The sequence below is a fragment of the Delphinapterus leucas genome, chromosome 1 (assembly GCF_059928025.1).
Source record: "Delphinapterus leucas isolate spDelLeu-1000000601 "Yukka" chromosome 1, BTC_Dleu_Yukka2, whole genome shotgun sequence".
Lineage (NCBI taxonomy): Eukaryota > Metazoa > Chordata > Mammalia > Artiodactyla > Monodontidae > Delphinapterus > Delphinapterus leucas.
Genome location: NC_143129.1, coordinates 74,866,572 through 74,887,058, shown reverse-complemented (window position 1 = coordinate 74,887,058; position 20,487 = coordinate 74,866,572). Strand labels below are relative to the sequence as shown.

The 20,487-nt window shown below is 57.7% G+C and overlaps 1 protein-coding gene across 8 annotated transcripts; it reads right to left on the bottom strand.

Annotated features, from left to right (window-relative positions):
- Positions 1–1,570: 1,570 nt before the first annotated feature.
- Positions 1,571–20,117, bottom strand: IGSF9 (immunoglobulin superfamily member 9). Of its 8 annotated transcripts, none has more exons than XM_089912981.1 (20): positions 19,553–20,117; positions 17,344–17,594; positions 16,917–17,105; positions 11,916–12,068; positions 10,809–10,963; positions 10,457–10,574; positions 8,737–8,878; positions 8,500–8,645; positions 8,265–8,407; positions 6,912–7,052; positions 6,264–6,380; positions 5,902–6,052; positions 5,582–5,705; positions 5,152–5,327; positions 4,663–4,913; positions 4,096–4,453; positions 3,856–3,898; positions 2,676–3,527; positions 2,308–2,435; positions 1,571–2,077 (listed from the first exon to the last, which is right to left on the bottom strand). In XM_089912981.1, exons 2-20 carry the CDS (start codon positions 17,399–17,401, stop codon positions 1,896–1,898), a joined length of 3,627 nt encoding a protein of 1,208 aa, XP_089769107.1. In that variant the 5' UTR covers positions 17,402–17,594; positions 19,553–20,117; the 3' UTR covers positions 1,571–1,895. The 8 variants fall into 8 exon arrangements, with proteins under 8 accessions (XP_089769107.1, XP_022415338.1, XP_089769137.1 ...); XM_022559630.3 differs by lacking the exon at positions 19,553–20,117 and having other exon boundaries at positions 4,096–4,272; positions 4,369–4,453; positions 17,344–18,412; XM_089913011.1 differs by lacking the exon at positions 19,553–20,117 and having other exon boundaries at positions 4,369–4,453; positions 17,344–18,412.
- Positions 20,118–20,487: the final 370 nt, after the last annotated feature.

The following is a 20,487-nucleotide window of genomic DNA, read 5'->3' as shown; positions in this document are numbered from 1 at the left end:
GGTGGTGCAGTGGTTAAGAATCCGCCTGCCAATGCAGGGGACACGGGTTTGGTCACTGGTCCGGGAAGATCCCATATGCTGCAGAGCAACTAAGCCCATGCGCCACAACTACAGAGCCTGCACTCTAGAGCCCGCGAGCCACAACTACTGAGCCCGCGTGCCACAACTACTGAAGCCCGTGCGCCTAGAGCCCGTGCTCCACAACAAGAGAAGCCACTGCAATGAGAAGCCTGGGCACCACAACAAAGAGTAGCCCCCGCTCCACGCAACTAGAGAAAGCCCGCACGCAGCAACGAAGACCCAATGCAGCCAAAAATAAAATAAATTTTAAAAATAATAATTAAAAAAAAAAAAAAACAGTGCCTTCCCACTTTTCCATTCTCTCTTGCCCGATCCTCCCTACCCCTATATTCCAGTGATTCCCTGGTAGGCCAAGGAATCCTCCGTGCCTTTACACAGGCTGTTCCTCTGCCTGGGATGCGTTTCCTCCCTTGACTGACTTCTCACCTGCTCTATCCATCACCAACTTTGTGACTTTTGGGCAACTTACTAAAGCACTGTGCACCTCAGTTCGCTAGTCTATAAAATAGAGCTAATAGTACTACCTACCTCAGAGTGGTAGAGAATTAAATGACACATGTAAAGAGCTTACAGCAGTGCCTGGCACATAGTGAGTGCTCAGCTGTGGCTGTCATCATTGTTCTCACTTCCTGTGATGATGCCTGCAATCGTCCCAATTTATCCCAGCGCAAGCTGTAAGCATCCACTGTTTGCTGACTCCTTCCTTCATGCTGCCTTAATAACCAACACATAGTTTATTACAGAACTTATCACATAGTACTGTAACTATTTCTTTTTTTTCTTTTTCTTTCTTTTTTTTTTTTGCGGTACGCGGGCCTCTCACTGTTGTGGCCTCTCCCGTTGAGGAGCACAGGCTCCGGATGCGCAGGCTCAGCGGCCATGGCTCACGGGCCCAGCCGCTCCGCGGCATGTGGGATCTTCCCGGACCGGGGCACGAACCCGCGTCCCCTGCATCGACAGGCGGACTCTCAAACACTGCGCCACCAGGGAAGCCCTGTAACTATTTCTTTACTTGCCTGCTTCACCGACCAGAAAGAACTCCCCAAGAGCAGACATGTCTTGTGAATTTTGTAGTTCCTCTGCATCTAGCTCAATGGCTGGTCTCAGTAGGCATTCAATAGCTGACCTCAGTAGGCACTCAATAAATGCTTTTTGAATGGATATTGAACGTACATCCATCCATTCAGGAAGAGTACCCTCAGGAAGAATACCCTCCTTTTTTTTTTGCGATAAGCGGGCCTCTCACTGTTGTGGCCTCTCCCATTGCGGAGCACAGGCTCCGGACGCGCAGGCTCAGCGGCCATGGCTCACGGGCCCAGCCGCTCCACAGCACGTGGGATCCTCCCGGACCGGGACACGAACCCGTGTCCCCTGCATCGGCAGGCGGACTCTCAACCACTGCACCACCAGGGAAGCCCTACCCTCCTTTTTTAGGGTTCAGGGATTTTCCAACCTCCCTCTCAGATTCAAAGCAGATGACACACAGAAAGATTTTTCAGACTTTCTTTATTCACCTGTAAAAAAAACCTCACCCACACCACAAACACCACACACACGCGCATGCACGCGTGCACACGCGCGCGCGCGCACACACACACACACACACACACACACACACACACACGGGCAGACCTAAGATCCCTGTTCCAGTCCCCAGACTCTAGAGGCTCAGCATATCCCACACCAAGCCCACTGTCAGGGTCTGTGCCTGAGCACCAAAGGAGGAGGGGCAGTGTCCCAGGCTGGAGCTAGTTCTTGCTGAGGGCCTTCTTTGCAGGGTCCGTGTGCCTTTCCCCTGCCTCATATTAGGGCATTCACAGCAGAGTGGCCTGTTCAGGGTGGGAGACTGGCTGTCGATAGGCCGGTAGCCGGAACCTAGCAGCATCTCGACGGCGGCGGAAGGCCAGGAATTCCTCCCGAAGGGCAGCACAGCGGGCCTCAGGGCCAGGAGCGTGGACGGTATTCAGGAGGCAGCCCTCCTCTGGAGTCTTCGCACCTGCAAGAGGGCAGAATAACGAGAGGAAGAAGTCTTAAGGTTCCCTGGGTGAAGTCTTGTGGTTCACCGGCACCATGAAGCTCCCTAGGGCCTGCCAATGCAGAGAAGCCAAGGCAGCAAGAGGAGAGGGCCTGGGGCTCAGGGCCCAGCTGGGAACTGACTAGGTCCTAAGGGTGTGGGTGCAGGACAGCAAGGCCAGGGGTGCCTGCCTTTCTGGAGGGCTCCCACACCTAGCTCTGGCTCAGCTTCAAGTCGGGATCGAGGGCCAGTCAAGCCCAGGTGCAGAGTCTCCAGCAATTCCATGTCCCCTGGGAATTCTGAGTCCCATTCATAGTTCTCATCCACAGATGTGTTCCTCCTGTTAAAAGGGACAGATGTTTGGTATGGGTGGAGCAATGGAGGGTAGCCAGAAAAGCCTGAACCCGGGGACCCCAAGCTGAGGGTGGGCCATGGGTTTCCTCTGAAGGTCCCTGGACCTCAGCAAAAGGACCTCAGCTCTCCTGGTCCCAGGGTGGGAATGGAGCAGAGAAGGCAGACGGTATAGGAGAGGGGTGGGGAGAGCCTGGATAGGGCAGGGCTGGGCAGGGACTGCCCTCACCTCGTGCTGACCGTCACCACATGCTCCCTTCGGGGCCACCTCTCAGGGCCACTGGCCCAGCTGCTGGTGTCTCCTGGAGCGGGGCTGAGGTAGCTGCCTCCTGCAGAGGGGGCCGTGGAGGGGGGCCGAAGGAAGGAGGCACTGCCCCGCCCACTGCTCTGGCTTGTGAGGCTGCCCCGAGGCGCAGCAGGCAGAAGGCTTGGCAGCAGCCGCTCCCTCAGTGTCCAGTCAGTCAGTGCTGTGTACGGGAGCTCTGGGGAGGCCCCAACCCCGAGCACGGCCCCAGGAAGCGCTGCCCTGGGGAACTCAGAGCGGGAGTCCAGGGGGTGGAGGAGAGATGAGGTGGGGCGGGGCCGGGTATCCATGTAATCTGGGGGAGGGGCAGGCTCCTCCAAGGGGGGCCAGTCCCCATCTACATTCATCTCCCTGAAGAAGGGCAGGCTCAGGTACTGGAGCAGGGGTCCTGGACCTGGCAGGGAACTGGGTGGCGCTGCTGGAGGGGGCCTCACAGGGCTGATGTCTGCAATGCAGAGGGGCTGGGGCATCCCACTGGGGCTGCTGCTGCCATCATAGGACCTGGCCTGACGCTGAGCTGGGGTCCGAGGCTCAGCCTGCTCAGGGCCTGACTTTTCTTGGGAGGTCCCCACCTTGGGTCCCATCACAAATCGCCCATCTGGTCCCCGGCAAATGGGCTCCAGGGGTAAGGGCCCCCGGCTAGGTGGAGGATCCGGAGGGGGGCTGGGGGGTCCAGCGGGTTCACCCCAGAGCAGACTCTGGCGCAGGCTGGGGACTGGGGAACCCTGGAGCTTCAGCTTCGCCACACTGTCAGGACTGCCCGAGCCCGAAGCAGAGCTGGGGAAGGACAGGAGATCAGGGTCTGTGGTAGGGGGCCAGTCCCTCTCCCAGGGACCAGCGTCAGGCCTTGAGAGGTTTGATGCAGAACAGAGCAGAGCTAGGGAGAGCAAGGGAGAAAAGGACCCACATGGTGGAGGGGTGGAGCGGTGGAGGGAAGGCACAGGCAACGCTGGACCAGCCCCCAGGCTGGGGTCTCTGCACTTCCATCCTTACCTCCCTCTCACTTCTGTTCTACCTCTCCTACCCCTCCTACCCCAAGGTGCAGAAAAGGAAGCAGAGAACCCTGGTGCTCACAGAAGGAAGCCGAGGAAGTGGAGGGACTTACTGGGGAGCTGACTTCCCGGCCGGAGAGAAGATAAGAGGTGCATCTGTAAGGACAGGAGAACCAGAGGTGACACAGGCGCCCAATCTCATCTTCCTGGGAAAAGTGGAGGCCAGTGGGGAAGCAGGACCACGGGCTGTTGGAACACACCTGGCCCACGCAGGAGGGAGGGATTTCTCCTCCAGGTAGGAGGTGCTTATGGAGGGGCGGGGCCCTTCTTTGGCCGGGCCCCAGGTGGCCTACCTTGGCGGAGGCGTTTGCGGTGGCGACGTGCGGCTCTGCGCCGGTTCATAAGGCAAGCGGCCAGGATACTCACGAGGACAGCCACGCCCAGGAAGCAGACCCCGCCCACCACGCCGGCCAGCACTGGCTGGGGCAGGAGGCCCGGCAGCTGTGTGCGCGAGGGGTAGACCTCCAGGCCTGGGCAAAGGGCCACGGGGGAGGGTCGGTGTCCACGACTTAGTGGGCTTCGAGCCCCCCAATCCCCAGGGCTCTGCCCTCCTGCCAGATTCTCACCAAAAGTGGAGACGTTGGCCGTGTTGCTGGGATCACTGACATAGCTACCGGCGAAGGCCACAAGGCGGAACTCGTAGAGAACGTCCTGGGGGTTGGGGTCCAGGAAGGGGGTCACGGCTCAGCACTGCCCACCCCCAACCCCGTTCGGAAAGACTTTGCAGTTGGAAGGTACGGGTGAAGTGGACAGCCAGAGGTGAGGATAGTCAAATCAGGGTGAGATCAGGTCTGGGGAGTGGAGCAGAGGGCAGGAGGGCTGCTGGGAGGACCCTCCCTGTGCCCACTTCCCACACCTACCTTGATAAGTCCTGGCACCAACAACTGCATTTCACTGCCTGCCACGGCCCGATCCAGCACCTCCCACCCCTGGGAGCTTTGCCGTGCCTCCAGGACGTAGCCATCCAGTCTCTTAGGGACTAGTTCTGGGGGGTCCCAATGCAGGAGTACCCCCCGGGGTGTCCTCACTGCCACCAGGCCTCTCGGAGGGGACAGGGGAGGCAGCATCTCTGTTGCGGGAGGACTGGGGGCAGCTGGTGTGGTAGGAAGCCCTGAATGGGACAGATAGACTCGTAAAGATCGGATTTCCAGTGCTCTTCCCCTGCTCCTCTGGCCTTCGACATCCCCTGGTGCCCAGCTGCTCTCCCAGAGCCCCTAAAGACAAGCCCGGATCATCTTCCACAAAGCCCTCTGGCCCCCAAGCTGCCCAGCACCTCCGCCCCCCTCCCACCCAGGTCCCTACAGCCCTTGCCTATCCCTGTCTGCTGCTCTGGGTAAGAGGTCTCTCACCTTCAGGAGCAGACAAGACGATCTCGCTGAAGGGCCCACTCCCCAGCTTGTTCTGAGCGAGGACGCTGAACTGGTATTGGGTGTGGGGCTGCAAGCCTGGCACTAGGAGGTGAGCAGCCCCCATGGGCACAGCCAAGGACACCCAGTCGTAGTGGGCTCGGTCAGGACGCTTTGCCCTGGAGGACAGGAGGAAATGGGGGGCACCTCACGTGCTAGGAAGAGCAGGAAGGTTGGTGTCCAGAGAGCTGACCTCTCCCCTCCCTTTCACCATCCGGGGTCTCAGGACCTGGGCCATGAATCCCTGAGATTCTCTGGAACTCGGGCAGCAGAGTTAGGGCAGGGCTGGGATAGAGGGCTGGGAGAAAAGACAGAGGGCCAGAGAGAGAATCAGGGTGTTGAGGGAGAGGGATGGCAGGGGCAGGTCACTCACAATGGGGTGTACCAGACGCTGAATCTCTGCAGGTAGCCACCATCAAAGCCAGGCTCCCAGGAGACATTGGCACCCTTGGGCAAAGGCACTACGGACACATTGGTGACAACGTGGGGGCTGGTGCCTGGGTGGGGGGAACAGAGGGATGATGGTCAGGGTGCTGAGGGAGAGCAAAGAGCTAGGGGGAGACTAGGGCTTCGGCCCTCCACCCATCATCCCAGGGGCACCCCACCCAAGATCCCCCATCTGGGCCCCCCAAAATGATTTATTCCCATCTCCTTCCCACATGGCTGCCTCCAGCTGGCTCTGCCCCCACTAACCCAGCACGTAGACATTCGTGGAGGTGGCCACTCGGGCCACAGCATTGCTGGCTGTGCACTCCCAGCGCCCGTGGGCCTCCTTGGTCAACGGTCGCAGGATGAGGCTACTGTTGCTATCCACCTGGGCCTGGCCCTGCAGCCCCCGGCCCACCTACAGAACCACTGGTCAGCCCTGAGGACACACGCAGCCACCCCTCACCAAGGGCGCCACTCATCTCTCTGGGCAGCTCCAGTTTCCTCCCCGCCCTGCCTCTGACAGCCCTCTCCTCCCCACCTTCTCCCTCCCACAAAACGGCCAGGGGCACGGAGAGGCAGGGGCGTAGCAGGCGTGAATACAGGAGGAGCGGGGTCAGGAGCCTTACCTTAGCCCAAGAGATAGTAGGCGAAGGGTCTCCTCGGGCAGAGCAGGGGATGAGTAGCTCCCGCCCTACTTCTTGGAAATATTCTTCCTTGGGCCGTTCTAGAAAAGCTGGGGGAGCCTGTAAGCCAGATCTGGCATTGGGAGGGGGCTCTCTCACACTGCTGTCTAAGGGTCGTTACTTCCCCTCTGCGGGGCCCCCGTCATGCTGCGTCTGTCTCCATCTCTCAGTGTCTCTCTAGCTTTCTCTCTGTTCCCCAGCAGGGAAGCTGGAGGGACATTGCTGGAGAGACGAGGGGCTCTCTGGAGATGTACAAACCTCTGCAGAACACCCTTCACCCTGCCCTCTGCTTCCCACTCTCTTCCCTCTAGAGCGGAAGGCAGCCTGGTCCAAGTTAAAGGGTCGGGGCAGGCAGGATATCTTACTGTGTGGAGGTGACCGATGCCCCACCTCCCCAGCACCATCTCTGCAAAAACCTCTGTGATGGCATCTGATAGCTGCTGCTGTGGCCACCGTGGGAAACACAGACTGGGAAGCCTACCCCCCCCCCCCACATGTGTCTGTCCCACCCGCCTCTGTCAGGCCGGTGTCAGCACTAGGCTCGCATCTTCGGCCACCTGACCCGCTGCCGCTGGCCCCCCCGAGCCTCACCTTGAGCAGCACGCGGGTCACCGGGGAGGGCCCTGCAGTGCCAAGACGGTTGTAGGGGGTGCAGGAGTATTCTCCCAGCACATCCTCATTCCCCAGGGCAATGATCAGAGAACCTTCTGGGCCCTGGGACCAGCCAGGGAACTGGAGGCATGAGGAGATGACAACCAGAGAGAGAAACTCAGCGGAGGCCAGACCAGAGATGGAGAGAGGCAATGCGCGGGAGGGACCCACATCCATGCAGAGGATGCCACAACCCTACCCCTAGGCCAGACCTCTCTGTGAATTCCATCCTTCCTTTCTCTTTCCTACAGAGGGGCCACTACCAATGGGGGTGAAGACTGGGACTGCAGACTCCAGGAGAGCCACTCACGGGGAATCCAGTGTGCACGGCACACCCTGGGGTTGAGCTTGAGAGGTGTGGGTCTCCCGGCCTGCTGTGTCCCCAGCACTCCGAGATTACATTCTGCATCTTCCACCCCAAATGGGTTCTTCTTCCTAGCTTCCCTAGTTCTGTGTTAAAGGCTAACATCCGACCCCTCACTTTGTCTCACGCCCCACGTCTGTCCTCCTGGGAAGGCCTTTTGTCCCGTCTATCTTCATGTCCTCCTTTCCAGCTCAGGCCTCGTAACCTCTCACCCACACTCTCATTTCAATAGCCTCTGTACCCCCTCTGTCTGTCCAGTCTCTTCCTCTCCATTCCTATCACACCGTTGCCCAAGCAACTTCACTGCCTCCGAATGCCTTTGGACTTTTTTCTTAAACCTTAGACAAAAATTTATTGAGCACCACTACAGTTGCAGTAGCCCTGGGGAGACTAGGATTAAAAGATGAAATACTAGCCCACAAGGAATTTGTGGTCTTTGCCGACAAACAAAAGATCTCAATCCCCGTGGAATGAGGTAATATTAACTTGGCATCCATAGTTCCTCCTTTTGGTCCCAACCAGTCTTCCCAGATTTCTCTGCACCAGTCACGTCCCCATAGGCACTGTAGCTCCCCCTAGCTGGGAGACTCATTATGCCATAAATGCACTATACTGTTCCTGCCTCTGGGCCCTGGTTTCTGCATGGAATGTCTCTCCACCCTTCAAGGCCCATCACCAGAGTCCCAGAAGCTGTTGCTGATCTATCCTCAACCAGCCCTAAGAGGAAGGTGCTCGCTGCCTCCTGGCCTTCTAGCAGTGTCTGCACGGCTGTGCTGCCCCCTCTAGGCATGGGTGTCTCTGCTCCTGTCCCCCATGCGACAACCTACACAGCATGTTCCCCAGTCACTGAATTGATCTAATGCCGCCCCAGCTGTCCTGACTAGAATACCACCAAGCTAAGCCCTCTATCCCCTGCCCCAAGCCTGTACCTTGTCCAGCTGCAGGGCCTGCCCATCCTTGGTCCAGCTGACGAAGAGCAGTGGGGGGTTGGCACGAACCGGGCACCGGATCACCCCCCGCATGCCCATGGGCAGGGGTGTCTCAGGAGGCATGGCAGTCACCTGGGCGGGGTCTGGGGGGAAGCAGTGACAAGTTGTCGGGGAGGAGCTTGGCCTGGCCCAGGGGAGGAGAGCAGTCTGGGGAGGGAGCTGGGGTCAGGCTTACAGAGAACAGTGAGGTAGGCAGAGGCCGAGGGTGGGCGTGGAAGGCCATTGCTGGGTACACAGGTGTAGCGGCCCGCATCATCAGGCTGGGCGGCCTGCAGCCGCAAGCTGCCATCCACCAGGATCCGCACTCGGGGCTGCAGGCGGCTGCAGTATGGCACGTGGGCAGGGGGGTCCAGGTCTTGCTGGACTCAGACTGCCCATCAGTACCCCACACCCACCCCACCCCATGCCTCACCTAATGTGGAAGACATTGGTGCTGTCCTGGAACCAGCTGTAGGTGAGGTTAGCGGGGTATGCCTCAGCCTGGCAGGCCAGGGAAACATCCTGGGAGGCATTGACCGTGCTGTTCTTGGGGGGCACCACGATGACTGGGGGTCCTGTCGGGGGGAGCACACGGGGAAGGGGAGGCCTCAGCCCAGTCTTCAGGAACCCTAAGGGTCACTTCTACAGTTCTTCCCAGGTCCGCTCTCTGGAATACAGGGCTGGTTGCTACAAAGCCTTGGGAATGGAAACAGGTCCTAACCCTTTTATTTAACACAAGTTCTTCCTCTGCCCTGGCTAGCTCCCCTTCCCATCACCTCCATTCACCTAGTTTCCGGTGTGTGTGTGTGTGTGTGTGTGTGTGTGTGTTGGGGAGGGGGAATCAGTTTTACCCCTCTGATCACCCTTTACACCTTTACACCCACTACCCTTTCCATCCTTCATCTGTCACATCTGAAATCACCTCTATGTCTCCTACCCTAATCCGGGTACCCAGTACCTTACCCCAAGATGCTGCAGCAATCCCTGACTCCAGGCTCCGCCATCACTGCCACGCTGATGGCCATTCATGCAGAAATGTCCCCCCACCTTTGGCCACAGAACACTTCTACTCAAGAACCCACAACAGCTCCTGGCTCCTAGCACATTAAGCTCAAACTTCTTGGCCCAGCCCTGTGGGCCCTTGTAACCCCTGCCTGGCCAACTGTCTTTTCATATGTCAAGTCTTTGTGAACTCTTTCAGGTCAGTATGGGCAGCTCACTGTGTCTATGCCAGACTCACTCCCATCTCCATGCCTTCGCTCTCTGGACCCACAGTCTAGAATGCTCTTCCCTGAGAGCCTGGCCAGGCCACAGAGCCCCTGCCAAACCGTCTCTAGCGTCTGCAGCTGCACTGCTGTTTCCCTTCTCTGGGCTCCTATAATAAGTGGTCAGTAATAAGTGGTAATGATATGAGTTGGTGTATAGAGCACTTACAGGCATGCCGGGCATAGCTGAGCACCTTACCTGCACTATTCTCATTTAATCCTCCCAAGAGCCTTTTGTGGTAGAAATTATTGTCTCCACTTCATAGGTGAAGACATGAAGGCTCAGAGGCAGAGAGACTGTGAGGTGACTTGCCCGAGATCAGCGGGGAAGGCAAATTCATACTCAGGCCTTCTCAACACCAGACTCAACACCACTGCCCAGCACTGCCTCTCCCACAGTACCCAGGAGAGAGGCACTTCACCACTGCGTCTTATTTCCCCCTGTGGATAAGAGGCTCCATGAAGGCAGAGTCTACTTCTCAGCTTGCTTTCTAAGGGGAAGGGCTTGGCCAGGAATTACTATGATCATTGTGCTCGTCTGAACCTAATTCTTGTAACAATTCTGCAAGGAACATAGGAACCTCTTTGTATAGATGAGGAAACTGGAGGTCAAGGGGGTTCCATGGCTTATGGTCTAACACCAGCACCCACGCCCTTCTCACTATACCACATTGCTGGCTCTAAATATCTATCTCCGTTCACTGATCCTTTTACAGGCAAGATGCTGGTTTTAGAGGAAGAGCCTGTATTGGGAGCTCCCTCCCTCTCCATGGGCCCCTGACCTCAGGCACAAGCCTCCCCCCCGGCTGCTGGCTGTGTGCACCTCCAGCCACAGGTCAGTCCTCTCACGTGTGTGTCCTGTTTCCCGGCCCTCCCCCGAGACAGCACCTAGCACCAGCAGCTGGGTGGCGTGGATGGCGCTGCCCTCAGTGCTGGAGGCTTGGCAGGTGTAGACCCCGGAGCTGCCTCGCTCCACCCTCCGGATCCTCAGCGTCCCGTTCTGCACCTAGAGTCAGAGTGGGTGAGGAAGGACCCTTGTGTCTCCCCTGCCCACGGCGGGCCTCAGACCCCGCACTTCCGAGGCTGGCCAGCAGAGGGAGGCAGCGTGCTGGGCTCAGGGAAGCCAATGCCAAGCCCCTCCTCCGGCCCGTCTCCCAACCTCCTGGCCTCCAGCCCCGCTCCCAGGCCACTACCTGCCTCACACTCTATCTGGCCCACCCTGTCCAGCCCTGGGACTCACCTGCACCTGACTCTGGCCCTGGCCGAGGTCCTGTCCTAGAAGCTTCCAAGTCACACGAGGTTGGGGGCTGCCGCGGGCCGCGCAACGCAGGATCACAGGCTCCAGTTCCCGCACTTCCAGCACCTGGGGAGGCGTCTCCAGGAATTGAGGGGGCGCTGCAAGGAGAGAGGCGTCAGGGATTGCCAGAGGGGCCATCAGCCCAAAGAGCAGCGTCCGAGGACCAGAGAGGCAGATCAGGGCCTCAGCCTTCAGCCCATCAGCCCACCAGCTTCATAGGAATTCCCAACCCAGGGCCACCCTGTCTACTGCACCCAGGACCCAGTAAGGACACACAAGCCCGTTCCCCCACTGGCCTGCAGAGTTGGTTAGGGAGCTGACCACCAGGCTGGGTGTTCAGAGCTGGGAGAGAGCTAGGTGCCCTCTAGAAAAGCACTGTCCTGGGAGTCAGGAGACCTGAGTTCTAGACTGCTCTGCCACTAATCAGTGGTATGACCCAGTCTCCCCATGCCCCATCCAGGAAATGGGAAGAACTATGACCTCCTTGCTTCTTCGGGTTGAGACAGAATTCATGAGGTACTGGGTTAAAAGGTGTTTTGAAAAAACAAAATGTTGTATATATGTGAGTGATGTTTCACTCAGGGCTCAATAACCCCTTATCCCCTCCTACCCATTACCCTCTCTTGGCCAGGGAGGTGGGAGCAGGGAAGAGAGAGGAAGAGGAAGTTCCTAACAAAGAGTCCAGAAGGCTGATTGGATTTAGGTTTGAGGAACTGAAAGGGCAGGAGTGGGGGTGGCAGGGGTAAGATGCAAACAGGGAGCCAGCAAACAAGAGGTGTCAGCAACTGTGGGGCATGGGGACTGCCGTCCTCCCCTCCCCTCTCCTTCCCCTCCCCTACTCCCTCCTTCCCCTCCCCTACTCCCTCCTTCCCCTCCCTCCCCTCCCTCCCCTCGCCCCTCCCTTCCCTCCCCTCCCCCTCCTTCCCTCCCCTCCCTCCTCCTTCCTCCCCTCCTTCCCCCTTCCTCTCCCCTCCCTCCCCCTTCCTCTCTCCTCCCTCCTCCTTCCTCTCCCCTCCCTCCTCCACAGCCTGCCTGCTCCCAGCCTCATACAATTGACAGTGAGGTGCACCCAGGAGCCATTAGCAGAGTCGTCCTCGGGTCTGTGCTGGTCCAGGAAGAGCACGCGGCACTCGTACCAGCCCTGGTCCTCAGCCCGCAGCCCCTCGATCTGGAGAGATGCCCCCTTCTGAAGCCGGACACGCCCTGGGGGAGGAGCCCTGGATCAAGGGTGCAGAAGGGACCCCATGGGAGCCCCAGGCCCCTGGTCACACTGGTCATTCTCAGACGTCAAGAACAGGCTCAGTGTCTCCCAGTTACCCTGATAGAGTGGGGTCCAGAGAGGCACAGATGGGGTTGGGGTCACTGAGGGCAGATCTCTCCCTTCAGCCCCTCTGATGGCTCCTGCCTTTCAGCAGCTGGGACCCAGCTTAGACAAAGAGAAACCAGAGCAGCAGCAGGTGGACACTGAACTACGCCCAGCTTCCAGGACTGTAGGGCGAAGGGGCTTGAAGAGCCAACACTCAGTCTCCTCTGGATTCGTACAGAATCTGCCCATCCCTGAGCTCTTTTTGTAAGGGGGGTCCCGGGAGTACTCCTGCCAGAGGACTCGGGGCCCAGAAACCACAGCTGGGTTTGGGATCCACACCTCGCCTACCAAAGCCCCTAATCCGCCAGGGCTATTATCAGCGGCCTAAGCGCCTTAGGGTGGCCAGAGTCCAAACCAGCCAGGCAGCAAGGTCAGCAGCCTCCTCACCCTGTCCCCTCACGCTCCAGGGCATCCAAGCCCCGGCTGGCGGACTACATAGAGCTCCACAAATCACCCAGCCCCAGCGCAAGCAGACGGCGCCCTCCCACCCTGGCGGAGCCCTGCGCCCCAGACAGCTTCGTGGGTCCCTGGCAGTGCAGCCTAGAAAGCAAGGCACACGCTTGGGAGCCACAGAGACCTAGGCTCCAGCTCTGCCATTTACTTCTTTGGCCAGATCACTTAACTTCCCTCTCAACACCAACTTCTTCATCTATAAAATGAGAGAGAAAAAAATCCAGGTAGGGTGGATGGAAGGCAGGCAGCATGGTGCCTGACATCGGCGGGTGCTTAAATAAAAGTGGTTGAACAAAGGAAGGAGCTCATGATCCGAAATCAGCAGCCTGCATTCAACCTTGGCACCATCCCTCACCTGACGACACACCATCTCCGTCTTCTCCCCTGGATTAGTGAACAGTGCCGTCACGCACGTCACCCTACCAGAAACCTGGTGTCACCTAGATTGCTCTCTCCATTAACCCCACATCTGCTTGTTCAGTAAGCCTTTCAGTTCTACCTCCTGGATGCTGTTTCCCTCTCTGCCACCTTCTCTTTAGTTTAGTCCCATAGCATCTCTCTCCTGGGTTACACCAAGAGTCCACGAAGAGGTCCCGCTGCCTCCAGCCTCCCGCCCTCCACATTCACCAGCTACCCGCCCCGCCCTGACCTCTGATAGGGACAGCTGACATTTTCTAATTCTTGTGGGTTATGCCAAACAAAAGCAACCAGCCTGTGCCCCTACTTAGCCCGTTCTAAGACTGGGCAGTCTGAAGCTGCTCGCACACTTGCCCCCTCCGATCTGCTTGCATTCTACCTCTAGGGTTCACCTTTCTGAAATAGAATCAAAACCCATGGGGGCCCTGAAGCCATCAAGGAAAAAAGAGGAGATGATCAGGCTGAGGCCAGCGCTGTGCTCATAGGCGAGGGACTGTTTTCTTCCAAGAATGAGGTCCAAGGGTGCAGATTCTCTAGAAAGGGTGGAGCTGCTTAAAGGGCTAGGTGTTTAAATCCCCACCTAGAAGATAAGCCTGAGTCGTGCAGGTAAATATTGAATATGATCACACCCTTCCTCCCACCAGTGGGATTCCTCAGTAACCCTAAACTGCCTGGCCATGAGACCCCCCCGTAGACCCCACTGCGACCTCTTCTTTTTTCTTTGTTTTGGCTGCGCCACGTGGCTTGCTCCCCAACCAGGGACTGAACCCCGGCCATGGCAGTGAAAGCCCGCGATCCTAACCACTAGGCCACCGGGGAACTCCCTGCGACCTCTACTACGTCCCGTGTGACGGCAACGTTTCATTACGGTGATCTTCGGTCGCTACAAAGAAGGAAGAAGAGGGAAGGGAAATAGAGTTTGGGATATGGGCCACGTAATACTAGGCATTGTCACCATACTTAATCCTTCCAAGAATTCCATTCTAGAAGAAGGAATTGATGTTAAGCTTCTTTCCAATAAGCTACTCAGTGATACAGCCAGGCCTCCTTTCTCATGATGCAGCATGCTCTCCATTGCGCACTAGTATGAGCATCAAGTGACGCTCAGGGCGCTTATCACTGAGCATAGTCAGTATATTCTCACTCGGGGGATGTTGGTAGCCAACGGGTAACAGCTCCAAATGTCTGTTGATCAGAACATCTAATAAAGCATAGAGTATGTCCTAACTTTTCTGTGAGGTATGAATGGCTAGACCTGTAGAGTCACAGAAGAACAGGAAGCTGGCCAGGGGCAGGCTGTCCTGTATCCTCCTGAGTCCTGGGCCCCCCTCCACCCACAGAGCCAGAGCCTGAGTGTCTTTGGACCCCACGTGCAGGGGAGTATAGAGGAAGGAGGCACAGTCCCCATTCTTGCAAGCTCTAGGAAGGCAGGGAATCCATACTCATGGACATGTGCAAGTTCATATACACACAGAAGCTTAAAAAATATTCCAAGAGGCTAAGAAGCAAGAGGAGTATGGAAGGCTTCCAGGAAGAGGTGACTCTGTGGAGGGTATGTAAGGCTAAAGGTAGTGAGGGGAGATGATTAGAGGGAGCCAGGTTGTTCTAAATGGAGGATAAGATAACTGATTTGTATCAAATGACTCAGGACAGAGAGAAAATTCACGTCCCTTCTGCCACATGGGGTATCTTGAAACTCCCAAGAAATATAGCACAGGAGTCGAAGACCAAAAGCTGGTCCCATGAATTAGAAGAGCTGATCTAAGATCCACCCCAGGAAAGCTAGTGTAGAGGAAGTGGACCCTCTTTCCTCTGCATGCCTAGTCACGGTTTCACACCATGCAGGCACTCTGTACAGGCTCTGTGCTGGGTTCTTTACGTACAGCAGCTAACTTCATCCTAGGATTTAGTCCTGGCTTGTTTTATACTGCTTTTTACTACTTTTGTACTCGTCTATAAATCCAGTCTCCTCTGCTAGATGGATTCTAGGGTCCTCAAAGATTGGAAGCCTTCTCTTCAGTGTAATCCCTGAAGCTCCAGTCTCTCTCATGGTCCCTCCCACATTCTAGGCCACGGGCCTCACACACACAGTCCCAGGCCATCTCCCCTTCGCTTGCCCAGAGGGTTTATGACAGGACAGCATTGTCCTTAGCAACCTTCACCTCCTGTTGCCTAGCAACTGCAGTTCAGAGTCCCCTACACAAAGGCTGAGAGGCCCCTTCCACACTGGGAGGCAGTAAAAGGGTTAATGGGTGCAGGGGCCTCTCCCCAGGGCCCTGACTCCCCAGACTAGCCCTGCCTGACCAGGAGCTCCAGAGTTGGGGCAGGGGTGGGCATGAAGGGCAGGGGTAGGAAGAAAGACTTGCAGCTGAAAGGAACACACCCAGAGACAGAAAGAAAACCCACAGGTAGCAAAGTTGCTACCGTCCAGTGGTTTGTCCGCCTGAGGGACCTCAAGACAGGACAGAGGGCAGGGGGTAGGGGAGAGGAGAGTTGCACATCTCCCTGGGGGAAGCCCAGGAAAAGCCCTTCTCTCCTCTGTCCTCCACCTCCCCCTGCCCTGCCGTCAGTCGGGCAATGTTCTGCATCTGCGGAGCCTCAGCCTGGCAGCCCAGCTCCTCCCAGCCTGGCGGGCAGAGGCAGGGAGGGCTGGTGGGCACAGCCGTTGTCTCTCCACTTGTCCTAATTGGGTCCCCGCTTTCATCAGTTCTCCGGGGGCTTGTGCAGACACATACGCTCCCACCAGGCTGTTTGCCAACAACTGACCCCAGTTTGAAAATAAACTCTTCCCTCCTGCAGCACCTGCCTGAGCCTCCTCCCCTCTCTGCTCAGCCTGCCCCGCGGTGACAGCTCAGCCAATCCTGTGGCTTCTCCCAGGATTCAAACTAAAGAGGGAAAAGGGAGGGGGTCCCCCTGCCCCCATCGACGTCCTCCCAGGTGGCCTTTCCTGGGCTTCCCCTCTGAAGAGGAGGCAGCCAGGCTCTCTCCCCAGCAGCCCCAGCCCCAGCCCTAGGCTCTCCCACACACTGTCCTCGGAGGCCTGCACTAAACCGCTCAGATTAAGGCTCCATCGGGGATTAGGGGGAAGCTGAGCCTTTCGAGGGAGCCAGCTGGGGCACAGGAGAAGGCCCCTAGGGAGGCCTATACACTATTTTAAGTCCATACAGAAACCAGCTGAAGCAGGAGCCCAGCCCAGCTCCATCCATTTGCTGATCTTTAGGGGAGCCTGGTCCATCCCCAGCCCACCCCATCCATGCACGAACTCTGCTGTACCCAGAATCAGAAGCAGTGGAGAAGCAGCCAGGTCGTAGACCCACCCACCCTGCTGCCCCATCAGCCCACTCCCTAGAGGCCTAGAACACCCAAACTAGCATTTAAGAAAGTAGGGGAGGAGGAGGGCAGGGCAGTGAGAAGATAGCAGAGCCAGGGACCGGGAGAGGGCCAAGTAGGGAGAATAGCGAGGATGAGGGTGGTCTGGGAGGTTTCATGAGCTCTAGAAAGAGCGATTAGAGAAGTAGGATGGACACTTGGAATAGGGCTGCGGGATCTCCTTTGGAACAGACCATGTGGAGTTTTAAAGAGACCACATGTGTGTCTCTGTGTGTGTGTGTGTGTGTGTGTGAATGAATGAATCCTTCAATGAATGAACACTGCTTGGGAGCAGAGCCACGCTTGTTAAGCAGAGTTCAGGCAGTGGAGCTGGAGATGAGTTTGGGACAGGGACAGAGCTGTTAAGAAGTGGACTTGTTCCCACTCTACCCAGTCCACCTTTGCTGGGGACACCTCCCGACCTCCCACCTGAGGATAAGCCTTACCCACGTAAGCAGGGTCGATGCGGGGAGAGTAGAGGCCGAACTGAATGAAGATGGGAAGCAGGAATCCAAAGCGCAGCCACTCGATGACGTGCAGAGGGGGCCGGCCAGCCGGGGACAGCAGGTCACAGCCCAGCACCGCACTCTCCCCGGCCCGGCCCACCACCGACACCACCTCAGGCTTCCCTCGACCTGCAGGGCACGTGGCATGAGGACACAGCAGAGGGCCAGAATCAGGGCTGGGAGGGGAGATATCCTCTCTATCTTTGTGGGCTCCCCAGGCCTTTGTGAAGTGGTTGAGGAAATCCTCGACTTCTGCAGAGCCAGTGTTGTTCCTCCCCTCCGCTGACCTGCGCACAGAGAACCCCAGGGGACCACCACCCACCCCAAGGCCAACAGGGAGTTCCGGAGCCCAGGAAGTCCAGCTCACCGTCAGCCCCCTGGCTGATGATCAGGCTGAGGATGGCCAGACTGAGGCACCAAACCATAGCCCAGCTGCCTGCTCGCCCGGCCCCTCCTATCCACAGGGGCCCAGACGGAGGGGCCCAGGGACCTGCACAGCCCAGCAAGCCCTGTCAATCCTTCTGATTGGGTAACGGGGGTCAGCTCTCACTCCTCTGGACAGTTAGGGCTTGGCTCATGTAACACCTGATGAAGCCGTCCTCTGAAGCACCGCCAGATCTAGATGCAAAATGCAAGGCAACATGCAGAGTGGGCCAATGTTGGAAACCAGAAGAAACCCCGAGTTAGAGAAAAGCTGGAGGTGAACAAAGGCAGAAGAAGGAGAGAGGAGAGCAGATGAGTGGGGGAAGGGCTGGGGTGAGGGAGTGCCGGGTGGGGAGACCAGACAGATGAGGACATGTGGGGAGCAGAGGAGCTGGAAAGATCTTAGAAAAAGCAGAGGAATTCTGGGGATACCCAGGTTACTAAGGCTCTTGGAAAGCTGAGCCAGGAGGGAAATTGGGTTCCTATACACTTGGAAAAGGACTTCTCAGGAAAGTATGGGAGATGAAGAGCCCCCATAGCCCAGCCTCTTCTCCCTCTTCTTTCCTTAGTCCTGATGCTAATAACAAGGTAGCAGATAGCAAGGTAGAACCAGTATTATCGCCTCCACCCCACGGTGACAAATAAGGACCTTGGGTATCTCAGAGCCTTGCTCAGGCACCCAGAGCCAGTTAAGGGCAAAGCCTGGATGAAAACCGAGAGAAAGTGGCCCCCAGAGCACAAATCCTTGCCTCATTTCTCCAGCCTCTGTGAACCCTGCAAGCTGGAGGCCCTGTACCTCTTTCTCCATCAGCCTCCCAATACTGCTTTAGCCGTGAATGAGTCAGACACTTGGGAGAGGAAGATTGCCTCCCCATCTGCTGGTATGGGGGGCCCAGGCAGCATCCTCCAGGTCTGGGCAGGTCCTGGGGCTGGCGGCTGGCGCCACTTCCTCTTCTTGATGCTGCCAGGCAGCCCTCCCTCTGCCAGACACCATGACCCAAGTGCCTTAACCCAATTCCTCCCACTTACTCTCCCTCCAATATCTTCGGGGCCTAAGGTTTGCTAGGCTCCCCCTTCACTAACCCCAGGGGCATGGTCCATGAGAAGCTAAAAAGTCAACCAGTCCCTAGGGTGTACAAAGTGAGCCCTGGAGCATGGAGGGGAGGAACTCTTGATAGCCTCAGCCCCTGAGCATCTAAGGAAGTCATAGCAGGCTGGGGTGGTGGTGGTGATGGTGGTGGGGGGTGCTGCCTTGGGCCTGGAAGATCCAAGTGGACTCTGCTCTGCGGGCCTCCACCCCACTCTTGGCCTCACAGTTCGGAATGGGCTATAAAACATCCCTGCCTGGACTGAATGGCCCTGCACGTCTAACTCCTGATAACTCACCAGCAAGCATCCATCCCCCTTGCTTCCCACTGTCCCCAGCCACCTCATGGACATATCTTTTTCCAAATGCATAGGAACCCCCAGTTCCCTCCTGGCTCAGTTTTCTGAAAACCTCAGTATCCAGGTTTGCCCAGAACTCCTCTGTTTTTCCTAAGATCCTTCCAACTCTTCTGTCGGCCACTACATCCTCACCTAATAATCTCCCCACCCAGTACTCTCTCATTCCCCCATCCCAGTTATCCCCACTTCTCACAACTCCCACACCCCAAATTCCTATTTTTCGCACCTGATCTCCAATTGCACCAGGTCATCTCCGCTTCAAGGCACTCCCTGTCTCCTCCCGAATCGCCACTCACCCACTTCTATCCTCTCTTCCCTGGAATTTCCCTCCCTCGAATTCGCTCGCCTCAGCCCACAGTACATTTCTGGTACCCCGCCCCCAATTCCCTTCTCCCTCGCCTTCTCCGGACCCCTGGAACTTCTCCCTGCTTTTGGAACCCACCAACCCCACCCCACCCCACCCCACCCCACCCCACCCCGGCACACTCATTACCTCCAGAACTCCTCCACTTCTCCAGGAGCACCCACCCATCCACCCACCCAGAATTCCCCTTCACTCCCCAGAACTCCCCTAGTTCTGCTCCCCAAAGAATTCCACTTCTCTCCACAAGTCCCCCGCTTTTTCCTGCCCCCCATAACTCCCGCACTGTTCTCCATCCCCCCGCCGGCACCCCGTTCCATTGCCCCCAGGGCGCTCCCGCCCTCACCTGCTCCGCACCGCTCCGCTCCACTCGTCCAGCTACACAATAGGGGGCGGACCCGCCTCCCAGCCTCGGATGCCCAGAGCGCCGCCCGTCGCCCTGGAGACCGCCAATCCCCCTCCCGCGGCGGCCAATTGGAGCGAGCAGAAGGCGAGGCAAGGCGGGCGCGACCCCCGAGCGGCCTGGGAGTTGTAGTTTCGAGAGAGCAGGACTGGGTGGCACGTGGGCCCGGGTCGCCCCCTGGTGGAGCTCGATACAACGAAGGGTGGAAAGGCCGGTTGGCCGCTTCCCGCCGCAAGCTTGAGGGGCTACGCCGGTCAGGTCCCGGGCTCCCGGGGTCGCAGAAGCCGGCCCTCAGCCGGCTCCTTGCACACCTCCCTTCCTGTGTAAGCCACCTTGGACCCTCTCCCCTCCCCTAACGGGCTTAACCGCAGAAGTGGCAGCTAGGGTTGAAATCTGAGCCTGGGGGCAGGAGCACCAAGAGGGGAGCAGGACTCCCCGCCCTCCTCCCAGGGGACCCATCCCGCTCCTCTGATCTCCTCCCCCATCCCCATTCCCACCTCCACACATTTCTTCTCTGGCTGGACTGGAAATACCTGTCTGCACTGGCGAGCTCCCAAATCTTGCCCAGGCGCCGCCCACAGTGTGCAGAGGGGAAGGCGGCGCTCCCAGCCTGAGGTTTGCCAAGTCAGCTACCAGCACCAGCCACCCAGAGAAACGGGCCCAGAGGGAAGAGACATCCTGGCACGGGAGACTGAGAGAGGAGGAATGAAATAAGTGATCATTTACTGAACCCCTACAGGGAGCCAGATCCTGGACTACATGCTTCATGACTCTTATGTAACCTGTACAGAAACCCTCAGAAGTAGGTATGGCTCCGTTTGACTAATAAGAAAACTGAGGCTCCACGAGGTGTAGTCACCTGCCCAAGACTTCTTGTC

Coding starts and splice junctions, on each gene's coding strand:
- IGSF9 (XM_089912981.1), bottom strand. CDS start 17,401: ATGGTTTGGTGCCTCAGTCTGGCCATCCTCAGCCTGATCATCAGCCAG. Junction 8,646..8,736: donor ACCAATGTCTTCCACATTAG/GTGAGGCATGGG, acceptor GCCATACTGCAG/CCGCCTGCAGCCCCGAGTGC. Junction 5,706..5,901: donor CACGAATGTCTACGTGCTGG/GTTAGTGGGGGC, acceptor CCCCCCACCCAG/GCACCAGCCCCCACGTTGTC.